Below are 21,672 nucleotides of genomic sequence, written 5' to 3'. Positions count from 1 at the left end.
TGCGTTTCGCCATTGGGGACGAACACCTTCAGTTTGTGGCACTGCCTTTCGGCCTGGCGACAGCCCCATGGGTCTTCACCAAGGTCATGGCATCCGTTGTGGCAGTCCTACACTCTCAGGGCCACTCGGTGATCCCGTACTTAGACGATCTTCTAGTCAAGGCACCCTCCCGGGTGGCTTGTCAACACAGAGGTTCGGGTGGATCATCAATTTCCCAAAGTCAAAATTGACTCCGACCCAATCACTGACTTACCTCGGGATGGAGTTTTATACTCTCTCAGCGATAGTCAAGCTACCGCTGGACAAACAGCGTTCGCTGCAAACAGGGGTGCAATCTCTCCTTCGGGCCCAGTCACACCCCTTGAGGCGCCTCATGCACTTCCTGGGGAAGATGGTGGCAGCAATGGAGGCAGTTCCCTTTGCGCAGTTTCATCTGCATCCACTTCAATGGGACATTCTCCGCAAATGGGACAAGAGGTCGACGTCCCTAGACAGGAACGTCTCTCTTTCTCTGGCAGCCAAGACCTCTCTTCAGTGGTGGCTTCTTCCCACTTCTCTGTCGAAGGGAAAATCTTTCCTCCCCCCATCCTGGGCTGTGGTCACGACGGACGCGAGTCTGTCAGGGTGGGGAGCGGTTTTTCTCCACCACAAGGCTCAGGGAACCTGGACTCCGACAGAGTCCTCCCTTCAGATCAATGTTCTGGAGATAAGGGCAGTGTATCTAGCCCTAAAGGCGTTCCATCGGTGGCTGGAGGGCAGGCAGATCCGCATACAGTCGGACAACGCCACGGCGGTCACGTACATCAACCACCAGGGCGGCACTCGCAGTCGTCAAGCCTTCCAAGAAGTTCGGCGGATTCTGCTGTGGGTGGAGGCCACAGCTTCCACCATCTCCGCGGTTCACATCCCGGGCGTAGAAAACTGGGAAGCAGACTTTCTCAGTCGCCAGAGCATGGACGCAGGGGAATGGTCTCTTCACCCGGACGTGTTTCAAGAGATCTGTTGCCGCTGGGGAACGCCGGACGTCGATCTCATGGCGTCTCGGCACAACAACAAAGTCCCGGCATTCATGGCACGGTCTCAGGATCACAGAGCTCTGGCGGCGAACGCCTTAGTTCAGGATTGGTCGCAGTTTCGACTGCCTTATGTATTCCCTCCTCTGGCAATGCTGCCCAGAGTGTTGCGCAAGATCAGGTCCGACTGCCGCCGCGCCATCCTCGTCGCTCCAGACTGGCCGAGGAGGTCGTGGTACCCGGACCTGTGGCACCTCACGGTGGGTCAACCGTGGGCGCTCCCAGACCGACCAGACTTGCTGTCTCAAGGGCCATTTTTCCATCTGAATTCTGCGGCCCTCAACCTGACTGTGTGGCCATTGACTCCTGGCTCCTAGCGTCCTCAGGGTTATCTCAAGAGGTCATTGTCACTATGAGACAGGCCAGGAAACCAACATCAGCCAAGATCTATCACAGAGCTTGGAGGATCTTCTTAGCCTGGTGCTCTGATAAGGGGTTTACCCCCTGGCCGTTTGCCTTACCCACGTTTCTTTTATTCCTTCAATCCGGAATGGACAAGGGTTTGTCTCTCGGCTCTCTCAAGGGACAAGTATCGGCGCTTTCCGTGTTTTTTCAAAAGCGTCTAGCCAGGCTTCCGCAGGTCCGCACGTTCCTGCCGGGAGTTTGCCACATAGTCCCACCTTACAAGCGGCCGCTGGAACCCTGGGATCTCAACAGGGTTCTACGGGCTCTTCAGAAACCACCTTTTGAGCCGCTGCGGGATGTCTCTCTATCACGTCTTTCGCAGAAGGTGGCATTTCTAGTGCCAGTTACATCACTCCGAAGAGTGTCAGAGCTTGCAGCGCTGTCATGCAAAGCCCCCTTCCTGGTATTTCACCAGGATAAGGTGGTTCTGCGTCCGGTCCCGGACTTTCTCCCTAAGGTGGTGTCCCCTTTTCATCTCAATCAGGATATCTCCTTACCTTCATTTTGCCCTCATCCAATTCACCAATGTGAAAAGGATTTGCATTTGTTAGATCTAGTGAGAGCACTCCGGATCTACGTGTCTCGCACGGCGCCACTGCGCCGTTCTGATGCGCTCTTTGTCCTTGTCGCTGGCCAGCATAAGGGGTCGCAGGCTTCCAAGTCAACCTTGGCTCGGTGGATCAAGGAACCGATTTTTGAAGCCTACCGTTCTTCTGGGCTTCCGATTCCTTCAGGGCTGAAAGCCCATTCTACCAGAGCCGTGGGTGCGTCCTGGGCATTGCGGCACCGGGCGACGGCTCAGCAGGTGTGTCAGGCAGCTACCTGGTCTAGTCTGCACACTTTCACGAAACACTATCAAGTGCATACCTATGCTTCGGCGGATGCCAGTCTAGGTAGGCGAGTCCTTCAGGCGGCGGTTGCCCACCTGTAAGAGGAGGGCCGTTGTCGGCTCTTTTTATCGGGGTATTCTTTTACCCACCCAGGGACTGCTTTTGGACGTCCCAATTGTCTGGGTCTCCCAATGGAGCGACAAAGAAGAAGGGAATTTTGTTTACTTACCGTAAATTCCTTTTCTTCTAGCTCCTATTGGGAGACCCAGCACCCGCCCCTGTTCCCTTCGGGCTGTTTGTTCTTTTGTGTACACATGTTGTTCATGTTGAATTGTTCTTTTGGTTCATGGTTTTCAGTTCTCCGAACATCCTTCGGATTGAATTTACCTTAGACCAATTTATAAGTTTCCTCCTTCCTGCTTTTGCACCAAAACTGAGGAGCCCGTGATGCACGGGGGGGTGTATAGGCAGAGGGGAGGGGTTACACTTTTTAAAGTGTAATACTTTGTGTGGCCTCCGGAGGCAGTAGCTATACACCCCAATTGTCTGGGTCTCCCAATAGGAGCTAGAAGAAAAGGAATTTACAGTAAGTAAACAAAATTCCCTTCTTTGTTTACTTACCGTAAATTCTTTTTCTTATAGTTCCGTAATGGGAGACCCAGCACCCTCCCTGTTGCCTGTTGGCACTTTTCTTGTTCCGCGTGTTATCACCGGCTGTTGTCGTGGACAGAGTTTCCGGTTGTTCCGGCTATTGCTTTGTTCTACTTGTGGGTGGCTATTCTCCTTCAGCTTTTGCACTAAACTGGCTGGGTCTGCTCACCAGGGGGTGTTTAAGCTCAGGGGGAGGAGCTACACTTTAAGTGTAGTACTTTGTGTGTCCTCCAGAGATAGAAACTAAACACCCATGGTCTGGGTCTCCCATTACGGAACTATAAGAAAAAGAATTTATGGTAAGTAAACAAAATTCTCTTTTTTATATCAAAAGGTTTGCAGTTTCCCAACTTTATCCCTAATGGGTCTTTAACCTGTTGTGATGTTTGCTTGCATTTTTCATAAGAAACACTAAATGTTAACCACAAACCCTATCCTGTTTTACAGATTAAAAGCAAAAGAGGAGGAGTGGAGGAAGCTCAGCAAGGGTTCAATAAGACATGGCGGGAACAATATGAGCGGGCATATCTTAAGTCTCTTGATCATCAGGCTGTGAACTTCAAGCAGAATGACACCAAGGCTCTGCGCTCAAAGAGTCTACTCAATGAAATTGAGAGTGTCTATGATGAGGTGAGGCTATAGAGCAATCATATATTTAACTATTCGCAAAACTAGCACGAACTGTAATGATACCGTAGGACTGTCTAATGTACAAGCTATAGTGTTTTTAAAGGTGGTAGTGCAGAAAACTGTAGGAAGGCAAGGATTTTTCTTCTTTGAGCAGAGGAAAAGTTTTCTCACCATTTGTTCTTAGAGGATGTCCCACAAGCAAAGTTAATTCTAATCAATACATCTTGGAGAAATAATTTCCACAATTGTGTATTTCTTTGTCGCTCCATTGGGAGACCCAGACAATTGGGTGTATAGCTTCTGCCTCCGGAGGCCACACAAAGTATTACACTTTAAAAAGTGTAACCCCTCCCCTCTGCCTATACACCCTCCCGTGCATCACGGGCTCCTCAGTTTTATGCTTTGTGTGGAAGGAGGCACACATCCACTCATGCTCCCATTTTAGTCAGCAGCAGCTGCTGATTTTATCGGTTGGAAGAAAAGAGGGCCCCCACAGGGCCCCCCGGCATGCTCCCTTCTCACCCCACTAAGTCGGCGGTGCTGTTAAGGTTGAGGTACCCATTGCGGGTACAGAGGCTGGAGCCACATGCCGTTTTCCTTCACCATCCCTAGAGGCTCTGGATGAAGTGGGATCCTAACCGGTCATCCATTCACTGGGACCGGGATCCCTCCGCAGCCCCTGTGGGAATCTGACGGACAGGAGTCTATTGTATCCTCAGGGACAAGGCCCTGCATCAAAAGGTACTCTGTGTCCCCATGGGGACGGTGCATGGAGCGCTGGTTTCTCAGACGCTGCAGCAGCTGCTGGTTTGTGAAGACCGGGACTTCCGCGCCGACTGCGCCTGTTTGTCGGCCGCGGTATTAAATCTAGTCCCCGGCTTCATCGCGGCCTAGTACATAACACCCGCCCCCGGGCCTGCCAGTCAGGGGTAAGGGCAGGACGGTCGACCTGACGTCGGCAGTGAGGGCTGGAGCATACTTTAGGTGTCCCCCCCCCCCCCCCCCCCCCTCACTGATCACTGTAGGGCGCAAGATTCCCGCACTTTAATAGTCGCCGCCCACGGCTCCCTCCTCCCCTGAGAGCTCCGGCAGCCATTTTTATACAACATTCTGCCGGTGGAGGATTTCAGGAACGAGCTCTGGGAGACCTAAGGCAGGGAATCTGGTGGACACACACTCCGCTTTGGGCGTTCGGTAGGCCACACCGGTCACCCGGTGCTGGTCCCCCTAGGGTGCCGGAGTATATGTATATGTATATATATATATATACATTCTCTGTCGGCCGGGTTGTTTGCTTTGGCTATATACCCTCACTGATCACTCTCCTGGGAGACAACAGCATGTCGTCCACAAAGTGCAAGGGCGCTAAAACAAAAGGTTTTTTTGCAACCTGTACCTCTTGTAGGGCTATGTTACCTGCGGGTTCCACCTACCCTCACTGTGAGCAATGCTCGACCCCTGTTGCACTTGCCCAGCCGGAGCCTCGGTCACTAGTGGGCCCCCTCGGCTCAGGCAGACCCTCCTGCTTCCCCTGTCCAGGCGGCAGGGACAGAGCTGACAGTTTTTGCTGAGAAACTCTCTGAGTCACTCTCACAATCCATGGCTCAGTCTATGGACAAATGGTCTGCCAAGATATTAGAAGCCTTGCAGTCCAGACCGGTCCTTACACAGGCCCCAGGCACTGTTGGATCATCGCCTCCAGGCCCCTCTCGGTCTGCGCCACAGCGTGCTCCCGGGGTGGCCCCTAGGTCTCATGTGGAGGACTCCTGCACGGACCACAGTCCCAGACCGGCTAAGCGGGCTCGCTGGGAATCTTCCCCGACTTCCTCACACTGCTCGGGGTCTCAGCTTGAGGACTCTCTGGAGGATGAGGCGGACGTCGCAGCTCAGGGCTCTGACCCTGACGTTGCTCTCAATCTTGATACACCTGAAGGGGACGCCATAGTAAATGACCTTATATCGTCCATCAACCAGGTGCTAGATCTCTCTCCCCCAGCTCCACCTATAGAGGAGTCGGCTTCGCAGCAGGAGAAACACCAGTTTAGGTTTCCCAAACGTACACTGAGTGCGTTTTTCGATCACTCCAACTTCAGAGATGCTGTCCAGAAGCACAGAGCTTTTCCGGACAAGTGCTTTACTAAGCGCCTTAATGACACACGTTACCCCTTCCACTCTGACGTAGTTAAGGGTTGGGCTCAGTGTCCCAAGGTGGATCCTCCAGTCTCCAGACTGGCAGCTAGATCTGTAGTATCAGTTGCAGATGGCTCATCGCTCAAGGATGCCACTGACAGGCAGATAGAGCTCCTGATGAAATCCATCTATGAAGCCACAGGTGCGTCCTTTGCCCCGGCCTTTGCAGCCGTGTGGGCACTCCAAGCTATCTCAGCTTGTTTGTCTGAGATTAATGCGGTGACACGTACCTCTGCTCTGCAAGTTGCGTCTTTGACTTCCCAGGCGTCGGCTTTTTCGTCCTACGCCATGAACGCCGTCCTGGACTCTGCTAGCCGTACAGCGGTGGCATCCGCTAATTCGGTGGCAGTCCGCAGAGCCATGTGGCTACGCGAATGGAAGGCAGACTCTGCTTCCAAGAAATTCTTAACCGGTTTGCCGGCGACCGTTTGTTTGGCGAACGATTGGATGAAATTATTAAGCAATCCAAGGGAAAGGACTCGTCCTTACCCCAGGCCAAACCGAAGAAACCTCAGCAACGAAAAATACAACAGAGGTTTCGGTCCTTTCGGTCCTCAGCCAAGTCCCAATCCTCCTCGTCAAACAGGCCAGAGAAGGTCCAGAGGAACTCTTTTGCGTGGCGGTCTAAGGCACGCCCCCAAAAAGCCGCCGGAGGCACTGCCTCCAAGGCGGCCTCCTCATGACTCTCGGCATCCCCTAGCCGCATCCTCGGTCGGTGGCAGGCTCTCCCGCTTTTGCGACGCCTGGTGGCCACATGTCCAAGACCGATGGGTGAGAGACATTCTGTCTCACGGTTACAGGATAGAGTTCAGCTCTCGTCCCCCGACTCGTTTCTTCAGAACATCTCCGCCCCCCGAGCGAGCCGAGGCACTTTTTCAGGCGGTGAACACTCTGAAGACAGAAGGAGTACTGATCCCTGTTCCTCTCCAGGAACATGGTCGTGGTTTTTACTCCAACTTGTTTGTGGTGCCAAAGAAGGACGGCTCATTCCGTCCCGTTCTGGACCTCAAACTGCTCAACAGACATGTGAGCACCAGACGGTTTCGGATGGAATCTCTCCGCTCTGTCATCGCTTCGATGTCACAAGGAGACTTCCTAGCATCGATCGACATCAAGGATGCTTATCTCCATGTGCCGATCGCACCCGAATATCAACGTTTTTTGCGTTTCGCCATCGGGGACGAACACCTTCAGTTCGTGGCATTGCCTTTCGGCCTGGCGACAGCCCCACGGGTGTTCACCAAGGTCATGGCATCTGTTGTGGCGGTCCTACACTCTCAGGGCCACTCGGTGATTCCCTACTTAGACGATCTTCTGGTCAGGGCACCCTCTCAGATGGCGTGTCAAAACAGCCTTTCTGTCGCTCTGGCGACTCTCCAGAAGTTCGGGTGGATCATCAACTTCCCAAAATCCAAGTTGACACCGACCCAATCACTAACGTACCTTGGGATGGAGTTTCATACTCAGTCAGCAGTAGTCATGCTACCGCTGGACAAGCAGCTTTCGCTGCAGGCAGGGGTGCAATCGCTTCTTCGGGGTCAGTCGCACCCCTTGAGGCGCCTCATGCACTTCCTGGGGAAGATGGTGGCAGCGATGGAGGCAGTGCCCTTCGCGCAATTCCATCTGCGGCCACTCCAGTGGGACATCCTCCGCAAATGGGACAGGAGGTCGACTTCACTCGACAGGAAAGTCTCTTTCCCTTGCAACCAAGACGTCACTTCAGTGGTGGCTCCTCCTCAACTCTCTATCGCAGGGAAAATCCTTTCTACCCCCAACCTGGGCTGTAGTCACGACGGACGCGAGGCCTGTCAGGGTGGGGGGGCGGTTTTTCTCCACCACAGGGCTCAGGGAACCTGGACTCCGATAGTCATCCCCTTCAGATCAATATTCTGGAGATAAGGGCAGTGTATCTAGCCCTATTGGCCTTTCATTGGTGGCTGGAGGGCAGGCAGATCCGGATCCAGTCGGACAACGCCACTGCCGTTGCATACATCAACCACCAAGGCGGCACTCGCAGTCGTCAAGCCTTCCAGGAAGTCCGACGAATTCTGCAGTGGGTGGAAGCCACAGCTTCCACCATTTCCGCAGTTCACATCCCGGACGTAGAAAACTGGGAAGCAGATTTTCTCAGCCGACAGGGCATGGACGCGGGGGAATGGTCTCTTCACCCAGACGTGTTTCGAGAGATCTGTCGCCGCTGGGGAACGCCGGACGTCGATCTCATGGCGTCACGGCACAACAACCAAGTCCCGGCATTCATGGCCCGGTCTCAAGATCACAGAGCTCTGGCGGCGGACGCATTAGTTCAGGATTGGTCGCAGTTTCGACTGCCCTATGTATTTCCTCCTCTGGCAATGCTGCCCAGAGTGCTGCGCAAGATCAGGTCAGACTGTCGTCGCGCCATTCTCGTCGCCCCAGATTGGCCGAGGCGGTCGTGGTACCCGGATCTGTGGCATCTCACGGTGGGTCAACCGTGGGCGCTCCCAGACCGCCCGGACTTGCTGTCTCAAGGGCCGTTTTTCCATCTGAATTCGGTGGCCCTCAACCTGACTGTGTGGCCATTGAGTCCTGGCTCCTAGCGTCCTCAGGGTTATCTCAAGATGTCTTCCTAAGATGGTATCTCCTTTTCATCTCAATCAGGATATCTCCTTACCTTCATTTTGCCCTCATCCAGTTCACCAATGTGAAAAGGATTTGCACTCGTTAGATCTGGTGAGAGCTCTCCGGCTCTACGTGTCTCGCACGGCGCCCCTGCGCCGTTCTGATGCGCTCTTTGTCCTTGTCGCTGGCCAGCGTAAGGGTTCGCAGGCTTCCAAGTCAACCTTGGCTCGGTGGATCAAGGAACCGATCCTTGAAGCCTACCTTTCTTCTGGGCTTCCGCTTCCTTTAGGGCTGAAAGCCCATTCTACCAGAGCCGTGGGTGCGTCCTGGGCATTGCAGCACCGGGCTACGGCTCAGCAGGTGTCTCAGGCAGCTACCTGGTCTAGTCTGCACACTTTCACGAAACACTATCAGGTGCATACCTATGCTTCGGCAGACGCCAGTCTAGGTAGGCGAGTCCTTCAGGCGGCGGTTGCCCACCTGTAAGAGGGGGCTGTTTCGGCTCTTTTTATCGAGGTATTCTTTTACCCACCCAGGGACTGCTTTTGGACGTCCCAATTGTCTGGGTCTCCCAATGGAGCGACAAAGAAGGGAATTTTGTTTACTTACCGTAAATTCCTTTTCTTCTAGCTCCTATTGGGAGACCCAGCACCCGCCCCTGTTCCCTTCGGGCTGTTTGTTCTTTTGTGTACACATGTTGTTCATGTTGAATTGTTCTTTTGGTTCATGGTTTTCAGTTCTCCGAACATCCTTCGGATTGAATTTACCTTAGACCAATTTATAAGTTTCCTCCTTCGTGCTTTTGCACCAAAACTGAGGAGCCCGTGATGCACGGGAGGGTGTATAGGCAGAGGGGAGGGGTTACACTTTTTAAAGTGTAATACTTTGTGTGGCCTCCGGAGGCAGAAGCTATACACCCAATTGTCTGGGTCTCCCAATAGGAGCTAGAAGAAAAGGAATTTATGGTAAGTAAACAAAATTCCCTTCTTTAAAAAAAAAAAAAAAAAATTACTGTGCTGAGAATTTTGTGTCCCTGCTATGAACTGTGTAATGGTCGTGTCTGACCGTACAGGGACATGGTGTAATCATACCACATCTCCTGTGCTGAGATCTTATATATGTGGCCCTGCTAAGTACTGTTTTATGCCAGTGTCTGACAGTACTGGAACATGGTCTGATCATACCACAACTCCTGTGCTGAGATAATCTTGTATATGTGTCCCTGCTATGTACTGTGTAATGGCTGTGTCTGACTGTACAGGGATCATACCACAGCTCCTGGGCAGCATGGGATCGCAACTAACTTTTTTTGAGGTAAAATGTTAACAATCAAACAGGGAAATGTTTTAAAAGAATCTGCTTTTATCCTATTTATTCTGTAATGTCTTTATACTCTGTGTTCTCCCCTGCCAGGATGGTCAGACACTGGCATAACACAGTACATAGCAGGGGCACATATATAAGATTATCTCAGCACAGGAGATGTGGTATGATCAGACCATGTCCCTGTACGGTCAGACACGGCCATTACACAGTACATAGCAGGGACACATATAAGATTATCTCAGCACAGGACCTTTTTTTTTTTTTTTTCCCTCTTTGCACATCCAGTTGTGGAAATGATTATTCCAAGCTCTCTCAATTGAAATGTACTTTAAAATTAACTCTGTTCGTGGGAAAACCCATTTTAGGGTCTTTAACTCAAACTTTCAGTAACATATCAGTAACATTTTTTTTTTTTTCTTTACCCCTGTCTTGTTAATGCTAATAGCATCAGGAGCAACAACCAGAAGGCAGGACGGCTACATCCAGTGGACCACATCTTATTTATACCTATGAGGACTGGCAAATATTAGAAGATGCAGCATCATTGATTAGTTACTATGTGAAAAGACAGCCAGCCATCCAGAAGGAGGATAAGGACACTATCCGCCAAGTTCTAAATCAGTTCATCCCTGAACTTTTTTTCTCTTCCTCTTCATCCTCTTCCACTTGTCAGTCTCTGTTCAGTTCTACACCCGATGATACTCCCGCAGAAACGACCGTGGAACCTTCTGTAACTGAACTTCCTGAACGTCGGAGGAAAGCTGCAAACCCTGAGGTGACCCCAGAACCCACTACGCCTACACGATCTCCACCAGAGCCCCCACCCAAGATGACAGAAGAGATGTACAGCTTGTTCTTTGCTAACAATAACTGGTATTTCTTCTATCGGTTGCACCACACACTTTGCTCTAGACTCTTGAGGATCTATCGCCAGGCACAGCTTCAGCTGCTGGAATATCGGACTGAAAAGGAGAGAGAAAAACTGCTGTGCGATGGCCGGAAAGAGAAGTCAAATGGGCCTGCCATGGAACTCAGGCTTAAGCAGCCCAGTGAGCATCCTATGTATTGATCTGATTGAAATTGCTGTTGCATATTATTTCTTTTTCATCATAAGATTAGAACTGTATTTTTATTTTTAGTATTTTTGTGTACACAGCCATGAGTTTTAATTCCCTTCTTTTACTTTAGGTGAGGTGGAGTTAGAAGAATATTATCCTGCATTCTTAGACATGGTGAGGAACCTTCTGGTTGGAAATCTAGATCCCACTCATTATGAAGATACACTTCGGGAGATGTTCACTATACATGCTTATATTGGCTTTACCATGGACAAACTCATTCAGAACATAACCCGACAGGTGACTCAATCTTTTATATGATATAGATTTAGGTTTGTTTGGTTTTTTTTTTGTTTTTTTTTTAGTAAATAAATTACATTTCCCTTATGTCTACCTTACATAAACACCATTTGTCAAAGGTCCTTTATTTTTCTTAGGATGTTAGAAGGTTTAAAAATAGAGCAACAATTTCTTATTTCTTTGTCGCTCCATTGGGAGACCCAGACAATTGGGTGTATAGCTTCTGCCTCCGGAGGCCACACAAAGTATTACACTTTAAAAAGTGTAACCCCTCCCCTCTGCCTATACACCCTCCCGTGCATCACAGGCTCCTCAGTTTTATGCTTTGTGTGGAAGGAGGCACACATCCACTCATGCTCCCATTTTAGTCAGCAGCAGCTGCTGATTTTATCGGTTGGAAGAAAAGAGGGCCCCCACAGGGCCCCCGGCATGCTCCCTTCTCACCCCACTAAGTCGGCGGTGCTGTTAAGGTTGAGGTACCCATTGCGGGTACAGAGGCTGGAGCCACATGCCGTTTTCCTTCACCAACCCTTAGAGGCTCTGGGAGAAGTGGGATCCTAACCGGTCATCCATCCACTGGGACCGGGCTCCCTCCGCAGCCCCTGTGGGAATCTGCCGGACAGGAGACTTTGTATCATCAGGGACAGGGCCCTGCATCTAAAGGTACTCTGTGTCCCCATGGGGACGGTGCATGGAGCGCTTGTTTCACAGACTCTGCAGCTGCTGCTGGTTTTGTGACGACCGGGACTTCCGCGCCGACCGCGCCTGTTTGTCGGCCGCGGTATTAAATTTAGTCCCCGGCTTCATGCGGCCTAGTACCATAACTCCCGCCCCCGGGCCTGCCAGTCAGGGGTAAGGGCGGGACGGTCGACCTAACGTCGACAGTGAGGGCTGGAGCATACTTTAGGTTTCCTCCCCCCCCCCTCACTGATCACTGTGGGGCACCAGATTCCCGCACTTTACTAGTCGCCGCCCACGGCTCCCTCCTCCCCTGAGAGCTCCGGCAGCCATTTTTACAACACACTCTGCCGGTGGAGGATTTCAGGAACGAGCTCTGCAGCTCTGGGAGACCCAAGGCAGGGAATCTGGTGGACACACACCGCTTTGGGCGGTCGGGAAGCCACACCGGTCACCCGGTGCTGGTCCCCCTAGGGTGCCGAAGTGTGTGTGTGTGTGTGTATATATATATATATATATATATATTCTCTGTTCGGCCGAGTTGTTTTGCTTTTGGCTATATACCCTCAGTGATCACTCTCCTAGGAGACAACAGCATGTCGTCCACAAGTAGCAAGGGCGCTAAGGCAAAGGGTTATTTTGCAACCTGTACCTCTTGTGCGGCTATGTTACCTGCAGGTTCCACCTACCCTCACTGTGAGCAATGCTCGGCCCCTGTTGCACTTGCTCAGCCGGAGCCTCGGGCACTAGTGGGACCCTCGGCTCAGGCAGACCCGCCTGCTTCCCCTGTCCAGGTGGCAGGGACAGAGTTTGCAGTTTTTGCTGAGAAACTCTGAGTCGCTTTCACAATCCATGGCTCAGTCTATGGACAAATGGTCTGCCAAGCTACTAGAAGCCTTGCAGTCCAGATCGGTCCTTACACAGGCCCTGGGCACTGTTGGATCATCGCCTCCAGGCCCCTCTCGGTCTGCGCCGCAGCGTGCTCCCGGGGTGGCCCCTAGGTCTCACGTGGAGGACTCCGGCACGGACCACAGTCCCAGACCGGCTAAGCGGGCTCGCTGGGAATCGTCCCCGACTTCCTCACGCTGCTCGGGGTCTCAGCATGAGGACTCTCTGGAGGATGAGGCGGACGTCGCAGCTCAGGGCTCTGACCCTGACGTTGCTCTCAATCTTGATACACCTGAAGGGGACGCCATAGTAAATGACCTTATAGCGTCCATCAACCAGGTGCTAGAGCTTTCTCCCCCAACTCCACCTATAGAGGAGTCGGCTTCGCAGCAGGAGAAACACCAGTTTAGGTTTCCCAAACGTACACGGAGTGCGTTTTTCGATCACTCTAACTTCAGAGATGCTGTCCAGAAGCACAGAGCATTTCCGGACAAGCGCTTTACTAAGCGCCTTAATGACACACGTTACCCCTTCCCCTCTGACGTAGTTAAGGGTTGGGCTCAATGTCCCAAGGTGGATCCTCCAGTCTCTAGACTGGCGGCTAGATCTGTAGTATCAGTTGCAGATGGCTCATCGCTCAAGGATGCCACTGACAGGCAGATAGAGCTCCTGGTGAAATCCATCTATGAAGCCACAGGCGCGTCTTTTGCCCCGGCCTTTGCAGCCGTGTGGGCACTCCAAGCTATCTCAGCTTGTCTGTCTGAGATTAATGCGGTCACACGTACCTCTGCTCCGCAAGTTGCGTCTTTGACTTCTCAGGCGTCGGCTTTTTCGTCCTACGCCATGAACGCCGTCCTGGACTCTGCTAGCCGTACAGCGGTAGCATCCGCTAATTCGGTGGCAGTCCGCAGGGCCATGTGGCTACGCGAATAAAAGGCAGACTCTGCTTCCAAGAAGTTCTTAACCGGTTTGCCGTTTTCTGGCGACCGATTGTTTGGCGAGCGATTGGATGAAATTATTAAGGAATCCAAGGGAAAGGACTCGTCCTTACAACCAGTCCAAACCGAAGAGACCTCAGCAACGGAAAATACAATCGAGGTTTCGGTCCTTTCGGCCCTCAGCCAAGTCCCAATCCTCGTCCAACAGGCCAGAGAAGGGCCAGAGGAACTCTTATGCGTGGCGGTCTAAGTCACGTCCCCAAAAAACCGCCGGAGGCACTGCCTCCAAGGCGGCCTCCTCATGACTTTCGGCCTCCCCAAACCGCATCCTCGGTCGGTGGCAGGCTCTCCCGTTTTTGCGACGCCTGGTGGCCACATGTCCAAGACCGATGGGTGAGAGACATTCTGTCTCACGGTTACAGGATAGAGTTCAGCTCTCGTCCTCCGACAGTCACTCTGGAGACTCTCCAGCGGTTCGGGTGGATCATCAACTTCCCAAAGTCCAAGTTGACACCGACCCAATCACTTACTTACCTCGGGATGGAGTTTCATACTCTCTCAGCGATAGTCAAGCTACCGCTGGACAAACAGCTTTCGCTGCAGACAGGGGTGCAATCTCTTCTTCAGGGCCAGTCACACCCCTTGAGGCGCCTCATGCACTTCCTGGGGAAGATGGTGGCAGCAATGGAGGCAGTCCCCTTCGCGCAGTTTCATCTGCGCCCACTCCAATGGGACATGCTCCGCAAATGGGACAGGAGGTCGATGTCCCTCGACAGGAACGTCTCTCTTTCCCTTGCAGCCAAAACCTCTCTTCAGTGGTGGCTTCTTCCCACTTCTCTGTCGCAGGGAAAATCCTTCCTGCCCCCATCCTGGGCTGTGGTCACGACGGACGCGAGTCTGTCAGGGTGGGGAGCGGTTTTTCTCCACCACAGGGCTCAGGGAACCTGGACTCCGACAGAGTCCTCCCTTCAGATCAATGTTCTGGAGATAAGGGCAGTGTATCTAGCCCTAAAGGCGTTCCATCTGTGGCTGGAGGGCAGGCAGATCCGCATACAGTCGGACAACGCCACGGCGGTCGCGTACATCAACCACCAGGGCGGCGGCACGCGCAGCCGTCAAGCCTTCCAGGAAGTCCGGCGGATTCTGCTGTGGGCGGAGGCCACAGCCTCCACCATCTCTGCAGTTCACATCCCGGGCATAGAAAACTGTGAAGCAGACTTTCTCAGTCGTCAGGGCATGGACGCGGGGGAATGGTCTCTTCACCCAGACGTGTTTCGAGAGATCTGTCGCCGCTGGGGAACGCCGGACGTCGATCTCATGGCGTCACGGCACAACAACAAAGTCCCGGCATTCATGGCACGGTCTCAAGATCACAGAGCTCTGGCGGAGGACGCATTAGTTCAGGATTGGTCGCAGTTTCGACTGCCTTATGTATTTCCTCCTCTGGCGATGCTGCCCAGAGTGCTGCGCAAAATCAGGTCCGACTGTCGTCGCGCCATTCTCGTCGCTCCAGATTGGCCGAGGCGGTCGTGGTACCCGGATCTGTGGCATCTCACGGTGGGTCAACCGTGGGCGCTCCCAGACCGCCCGGACTTGCTGTCTCAAGGGCCGTTTTTCCATCTGAATTCTGTGGCCCTCAACCTGACTGTGTGGCCATTGAGTCCTGGCTCCTAGCGTCCTCAGGGTTATCTCAAGATGTCATTGCCACCATGAGACAGGCCAGGAAACCAACGTCCGCCAAGATCTATCACAGGTCTTGGAGGATCTTCTTATCCTGGTGCTCTGATAATGGTTTTGCTCCCTGGCCTTTTGCCTTACCCACTTTTCTTTCATTCCTTCAATCCGGAATGGACAAGGGTTTGTCTCTCTGCTCTCTCAAGGGACAAGTATCGGCGCTATCCGTAATTTTTCAAAAGCGTCTAGCCAGGCTTCCGCAGGTCCGCACGTTCCTGCAGGGAGTTTGCCACATAGTCCCACCTTACAAGCGTCCGCTGGAACCCTGGGATCTTAACAGGGTGCTAACGGCTCTTCAGAAACCACCTTTCGAGGCGCTGCGGGATGTCTCTTTATCACGTCTTTCGCAGAAGGTGGCATTTCTAGTGGCAGTTACATCGCTCCGTAGAGTGTCGGAGCTGGCAGCGCTGTCATGCAAAGCCCCCTTCCTGGTTTTTCACCAGGATAAGGTGGTTCTGCGTCCTGTTCCGGAATTTCTCCCTAAGGTGGTATCTCCTTTTCATCTCAATCAGGATATCTCCTTACCTTCATTTTGCCCTAATCCAGTTCACCAATGTGAAAAGGATTTGCACTCATTAGATCTGGTGAGAGCACTCCGGTTCTACGTGTCTCGCACGGCGCCCCTGCGCCGTTCTGATGTGCTCTTTGTCCTTGTCGCTAGCCAGCGTAAGGGTTCACAGGCTTCCAAGTCAACCTTGGCTCGGTGGATCAAGGAACCGATTCTTGAAGCCTACCGTTCTTCTGGGCTTCCGCTTCCTTTGGGGCTGAAAGCCCATTCTACCAGAGCCGTGGGTGCGTCCTGGGCATTGCGGCACCGGGCTACGGCTCAGCAGGTGTGTCAGGCAGCTACCTGGTCTAGTCTGCACACTTTCACGAAACACTATCAAGTGCATACCTATGCTTCGGCAGACGCCAGTCTAGGTAGGCGAGTCCTTCAGGCGGCGGTTGCCCACCTGTAAGAGGGGGCCGTTTCGGCTCTTTTTTATTGAGGTATTCTTTTACCCACCCAGGGACTGCTTTTGGACGTCCCAATTGTCTGGGTCTCCCAATGGAGCGACAAAGAAGAAGGGAATTTTGTTTACTTACCGCAAATTCCTTTTCTTCTAGCTCCTATTGGGAGACCCAGCACCCGCCCCTGTTCCCTTCGGGCTGGTTGTTCTTTTGTGTACACATGTTGTTCATGTTGAATTGTTTCTTTTGGTTCATGGTTTTCAGTTCTCCGAACATCCTTCGGATTGAATTTACCTTAGACCAATTTATAAGTTTCCTCCAACCTGCTTTTGCACCAAAACTGAGGAGCCCGTGATGCACGGGAGGGTGTATAGGCAGAGGGGAGGGGTTACACTTTTTAAAGTGTAATACTTTGTGTGGCCTCCGGAGGCAGAAGCTATACACCCCAATTGTCTGGGTCTCCCAATAGGAGCTAGAAGAAAAGGAATTTACGGTAAGTAAACAAAATTCCCTTCTTCTTTGTCGCTCCATTGGGAGACCCAGACAATTGGGTGTATAGCTTCTGCCTCCGGAGGCCACACAAAATATTACACTTTAAAAAGTGTAACCCCTCCCCTCTGCCTATACACCCTCCCGTGGATCACGGGCTCCTCAGTTTTATGCTTTGTGTGGAAGGAGGCACACATCCACTCATGCATTCTCATATTAGTTATGTCGGTTGGAAGAAAAGAGGGCCCCCACGGGGCCCCCGGCATGTTCCCTTCTCACCCCACTATGTCGGCGGTGTTGTTAAGGTTGAGGTACCCATTGCGGGTACAAAGGCCGGAGCCTCATGCCGTCTCCTTCACCATCCCTTAGCGGCTCTGGGAGAAGTGGGATCCTGAACGGTCAGCCATTTGCTGGGGCCGTGCTCCCTCCGCAGCCCCTGTGGGAATCTGCCGGACCAGAGTCTATTCAACCTCAGGGACCGGGCCCTGCAACTCTAAGGTACTCTGTGTCCCCATTGGGGAATATGCAGGAGCGCACCTTCCTCCCGGACGCTGCGGCAGCTGCTGCATTGAGAAGACCGGCGGACTTCCGCGCCGACCGTGCCTGCTTGTCGGGCGCGGTCTCAAATTTGGTCCCCGGCTTCATCGCGGCCTAGTCGCAAAAATCCCGCCCCCGGCCTGCCTGTCAGGGGTAAGGGCGGGACTGCCGACCTGACGTCTGATGTGAGGGCTGGAGCATCCTGTATGTTTCCTCCCCCCTCACTGATCACTGTGGGGACCCCAGATTCCCGCACTTTCCTGGCGCCGCCCAAGACTCCACTCCTCCCCTGAGATCTCCGGCAGCCATTTTTTGGGCATTCTGCCGGGGAGGATTCTCAGGAACAGCTCTGCAGATCCAGGGGACCTAAAGCTTGGGAATCTGGAGGCACACACTCCGCTTGCTTACCGACCGCTAACCACACCGGTCACCCGGTGCTGGTCCCCCCTAGGGTGCCGGAATAGATACGTATTTATATATATATTTCTGTTCGGTCGGGCTTTATACCCTGTTTTTGCCCATATACCCTCAGTGATCATTCTCCTAGGAGACAACAGCATGTCGTCCACAAGGAGCAAAGCTGTTAAGGCACAGGGGTTTTTTGCGGCCTGTACCTCTTGTGGGGCTATGTTACCTGCGGGTTCCACCTACCCTCACTGTGAGCAATGCTCGACCCCTGTTTCACTTGCTCAGCCGGAGCCTCGGTCACTAGTGGACCCCTCGGCTCATTTAGACCCCCCTGCTCCCCCTGTCAAAGCGGCAGGGACAGAGTTCTCGTTTGCTGAGAAACTCTCTGAGTCACTTTCACAATCCATGGCTCAGTCTATGGACAAATGGTCTGCCAAGCTGCTAGAAGCTTTGCAGTCCAGACCGGTCCTTACACAGGCCCCGGCCCCTGTTGGATCGTCACCTCCAGGCCCCTCTCTGTCTGAGCCGCAGCGCGCTCCCAGGTTGGGTCCTAGGTCCCACGCGGAGGACTCCTGCCAGGACCACAGTCCTAGACAGGCTAAGCGGGCTCGCTGGGAATCTTCCCCGACTTCTTCACGCTGCTCGGGTTCCCAGCTTGAGGACTCTCTGGAGGACGAGGCGGACGTCGCAGCTCAGGGTTCTGACCCTGACGTCGCCCTTAACCTTGATACACCTGAGGGGGACGCATTAGTGAATGATATCTCGTCCATCAACCAGGTGTTGGATCTCTCTCCCCCGCCTCCTACTGTGGAGGAGTCGGCGTCTCAGCAGGAGAAACACCAGTTTCGGTTCCCCAAACGTACACGTAGTGCGTTCTTCGATCACTCTAACTTCAGAGACGCTGTCCAGAAGCCCAGAGCGGTTCCGGACAAGCGCTTTACTAAGCGCCTCACTGACACGCGTTACCCCTTCCCCGCTGAAGTCGTTAAGGGGTGGGCTCAATGTCCCAAGGTGGATCCTCCAGTTTCTAGATTGGCGGCTAGATCTGTGGTATCGGTGGCAGATGGCTCATCGCTAAAGGATGCCACTGACAGGCAGAGCTCCTGGTGAAGTCCATCTTTGAGGCCACGGGCGCGTCTTTTGCCCCGGCCTTTGCAGCCGTGTGGGCACTCCAAGCTATCTCTGCTTGTCTGACTGAGATTAATGCTGTCACACGTAATTCTGCTCCGCAAGTTGCGTCTTTGACTTCTCAAGCGTCAGCTTTTTCTTCCTACGCCATGAACGCAGTCCTAGACTCGGCTAGCCGTACAGCTGTTGCTTCCGCTAACTCTGTGGCAGTCCGCAGGGCCATGTGGCTGCGCGAGTGGAAGGCAGACTCTGCCTCCAAGAGGTTCTTAACCGGTTTGCCGTTTTCTGGCGAACGCTTGTTTGGCGAACGATTGGATGAGAATATTAAGGAATCCAAGGGAAAGGACTCCTCCTTACCCCAGTCCAGACCTAAGAGACCTCAACAACAGAAAATACAATCGAGCTTTCGGTCCTTTCGTCCCTCCGCCAAGCCCCAATCCTCTTCGTCCAGCAGGCAGGAGAAAGGCCAGAGGAACTCCTATGCGTGGCGGTCCAAGTCACGCCCCCAAAAGGCCGCAGGAGGCACTGCCTCCAAGGCGGCCTCCTCATGACTCTCGGCATCCCCTAACTGCATCCTCGGTCGGTGGCAGGCTCTCCCGCTTTGGCGACGCCTGGTGGCCACATGTTCAAGACCGATGGGTGAGAGACATTCTGTCTCACGGTTACAGGATAGAGCTCAGCTCCCGTCCTGCGGCTCGTTTCTTCAGAACCTCTCCGCCCCCCGCTCAGGCCGACGCACTTTTTCAGGCGGTGGACGCTCTGAAGACAGGAGTTATGATCCCCGTTCCCCTTCAGGAACATGGTCGCGGCTTTTTACTCCAACTTGTTCGTGGTGCCAAAAAAGGACGGATCATTCCGTCCCGTTCTGGACCTCAAACTGCTCAACAGACACGTGAGAACCAGAAGGTTTCGGATGGAATCTCTCCACTTGGTCATCGCCTCGATGTCACAAGGAGACTTCCTAGCATCGATCGACATCAAAGATGCTTATCTCCACGTGCCGATCGCACCCGAACATCAACGCTTCTTGCGTTTCACCATCAGGGACGAACACCTTCAGTTCGTTGCATTGCCTTTCGGCCTGGCGACAGCCCCACGGGTTTTCACCAAAGTCATGGCATCCGTCGTGGCGGTCCTACACTCTCAGGGCCACTCGGTGATTCCCTACCTAGACGATCTCCTAGTCAGGGCCCCTTCTCGGGTGGCGTGTCAACACAGCCTTACAGTCGCTCTGGTGACTCTCCAGCAGTTCGGGTGGATCATCAACTTCCCAAAATCCAAGTTGACATCGACCCAATCACTGACTTACCTCGGGATGGAGTTTCATACACAGTCAGCGGTAGTCAAGCTACCGTGAGACAAACAGCTTTCTCTGCAGGCAGGGGTGCAATCACTTCTTCGGAGTCAGTCACATCCCTTAAGGCGCCTCATGCACTTCCTGGGGAAGATGGTGGCAGCGATGGAGGCAGTGCCGTTCGCGCAATTCCATCTACGGCAGCTCCAATGGGACAGGAGGTCGGCTTCCCTCGACAGGAACGTCTCTCTTTCCCTTGCAACCAAGACGTCACTTCAGTGGTGGCTCCTTCCCAACTCTCTATCGCAGGGAAAATCCTTCCTACCCCTAACCTGGGCTGTGGTCACCACGGACGCGAGCCTGTCAGGGTGGGGAGCGGTTTTTCTCCACCACAGGGCTCAGGGAACCTGGACTCCGATAGTCTTCCCTTCAGATCAATGTTCTGGAAATAAGGGCAGTGTATCTAGCCCTATTGGCTTTTCAGCGGTGGCTGGAGGGCAGGCAGATCCGTATCCAGTCGGACAACGTCACTGCCGTTGCATACATCAACCACCAAGGCAGCACTCGCAGTCGTCAAGCCTTCCAGGAAGTCCGGTGGATTCTGCAGTGGGTGGAAGCCACAGCCTCCACCATCTCCGCAGTTCACATCCCGGGCGTAGAAAACTGGGAAGCAGATTTTCTCAGTCGTCAGGGCATGGATGCGGGGGAATGGTCTCTGCACCCAGAAGTGTTTCGAGAGATCTGTCGCCGCTGGGGAACGCCGGACGTCGATCTCATGGCGTCACGGCACAACAACAAAGTCCCGGCATTCATGGCACGGTCTCAGGATCACAGAGCCCTGGCGGCGGACGCGTTAGTTCAGGACTGGTCGCAGTTCCGACTGCCTTATGTGTTTCCTCCTCTGGCGATGCTGCCCAGAGTGTTACGCAAGATCAGGTCCGACTGCTGTCGCGCCATTCTCGTCGCTCCAGACTGGCCGAGGCGGTCGTGGTACCCGGATCTGTGGCATCTCACGGTGGGTCAACCGTGGGCGCTTCCAGACCGCCCAGACTTGCTGTCACAAGGGCCATTTTTCCATCTGAATTATGTGGCCCTCAACCTGACTGTGTGGCCATTGACTCCTGGCTCGTAGCGTCTTCAGGGTTATCTCAGGATGTCATTGCCACCATGAGACAAGCCAGGAAGCCAACGTCCGCCAAGATCTATTACAGGTCTTGGCAAATCTTCTTATCGTGGTGCTCTGATAACGGTTTCTCTCCATGGCCGTTTGCCTTACCCACTTTTCTTTCATTCCTCCAATCCGGAATGGACAAGAGTTTGTCACTCGGCTCTCTCAAGGGCCAAGTATCGGCGCTCTCCGTATTTTTTTCAAAAGCGTCTAGCCAGGCTTCCGCAGGTCCGCACGTTCCTGCAGGGAGTTTGCCACATAGTCCCACCTTACAAGCGTCCGCTGGAACCCTGGGATCTTAACAGGGTGCTAACGGCTCTTCAGAAACCACCTTTCGAGCCGCTGCGGGATGTCTCTTTATCACGTCTTTCGCAAAAGGTGGCCTTTCTAGTGGC

At 53.3% G+C, this 21,672-nt stretch overlaps 1 protein-coding gene across 1 annotated transcript in view; it reads left to right on the top strand.

Moving 5' to 3' along the window:
* The window catches only part of SIN3B (SIN3 transcription regulator family member B), a 190,492-nt gene that overhangs the window by 108,290 nt on the left and 60,530 nt on the right, over positions 1-21,672 (top strand). Inside the window, 4 exon segments of the mRNA XM_075315003.1 lie at positions 3,407-3,429; positions 3,432-3,589; positions 10,152-10,755; positions 10,895-11,064. Coding sequence (XP_075171118.1) covers positions 3,407-3,429; positions 3,432-3,589; positions 10,152-10,755; positions 10,895-11,064 — 955 coding nt within the window.

This window comes from Anomaloglossus baeobatrachus, chromosome 1, assembly GCF_048569485.1.
Source record: "Anomaloglossus baeobatrachus isolate aAnoBae1 chromosome 1, aAnoBae1.hap1, whole genome shotgun sequence".
In the NCBI taxonomy this organism is placed as follows: Eukaryota; Metazoa; Chordata; class Amphibia; order Anura; family Aromobatidae; genus Anomaloglossus; species Anomaloglossus baeobatrachus.
This window is presented reverse-complemented; position numbering and strand designations above follow the sequence as displayed.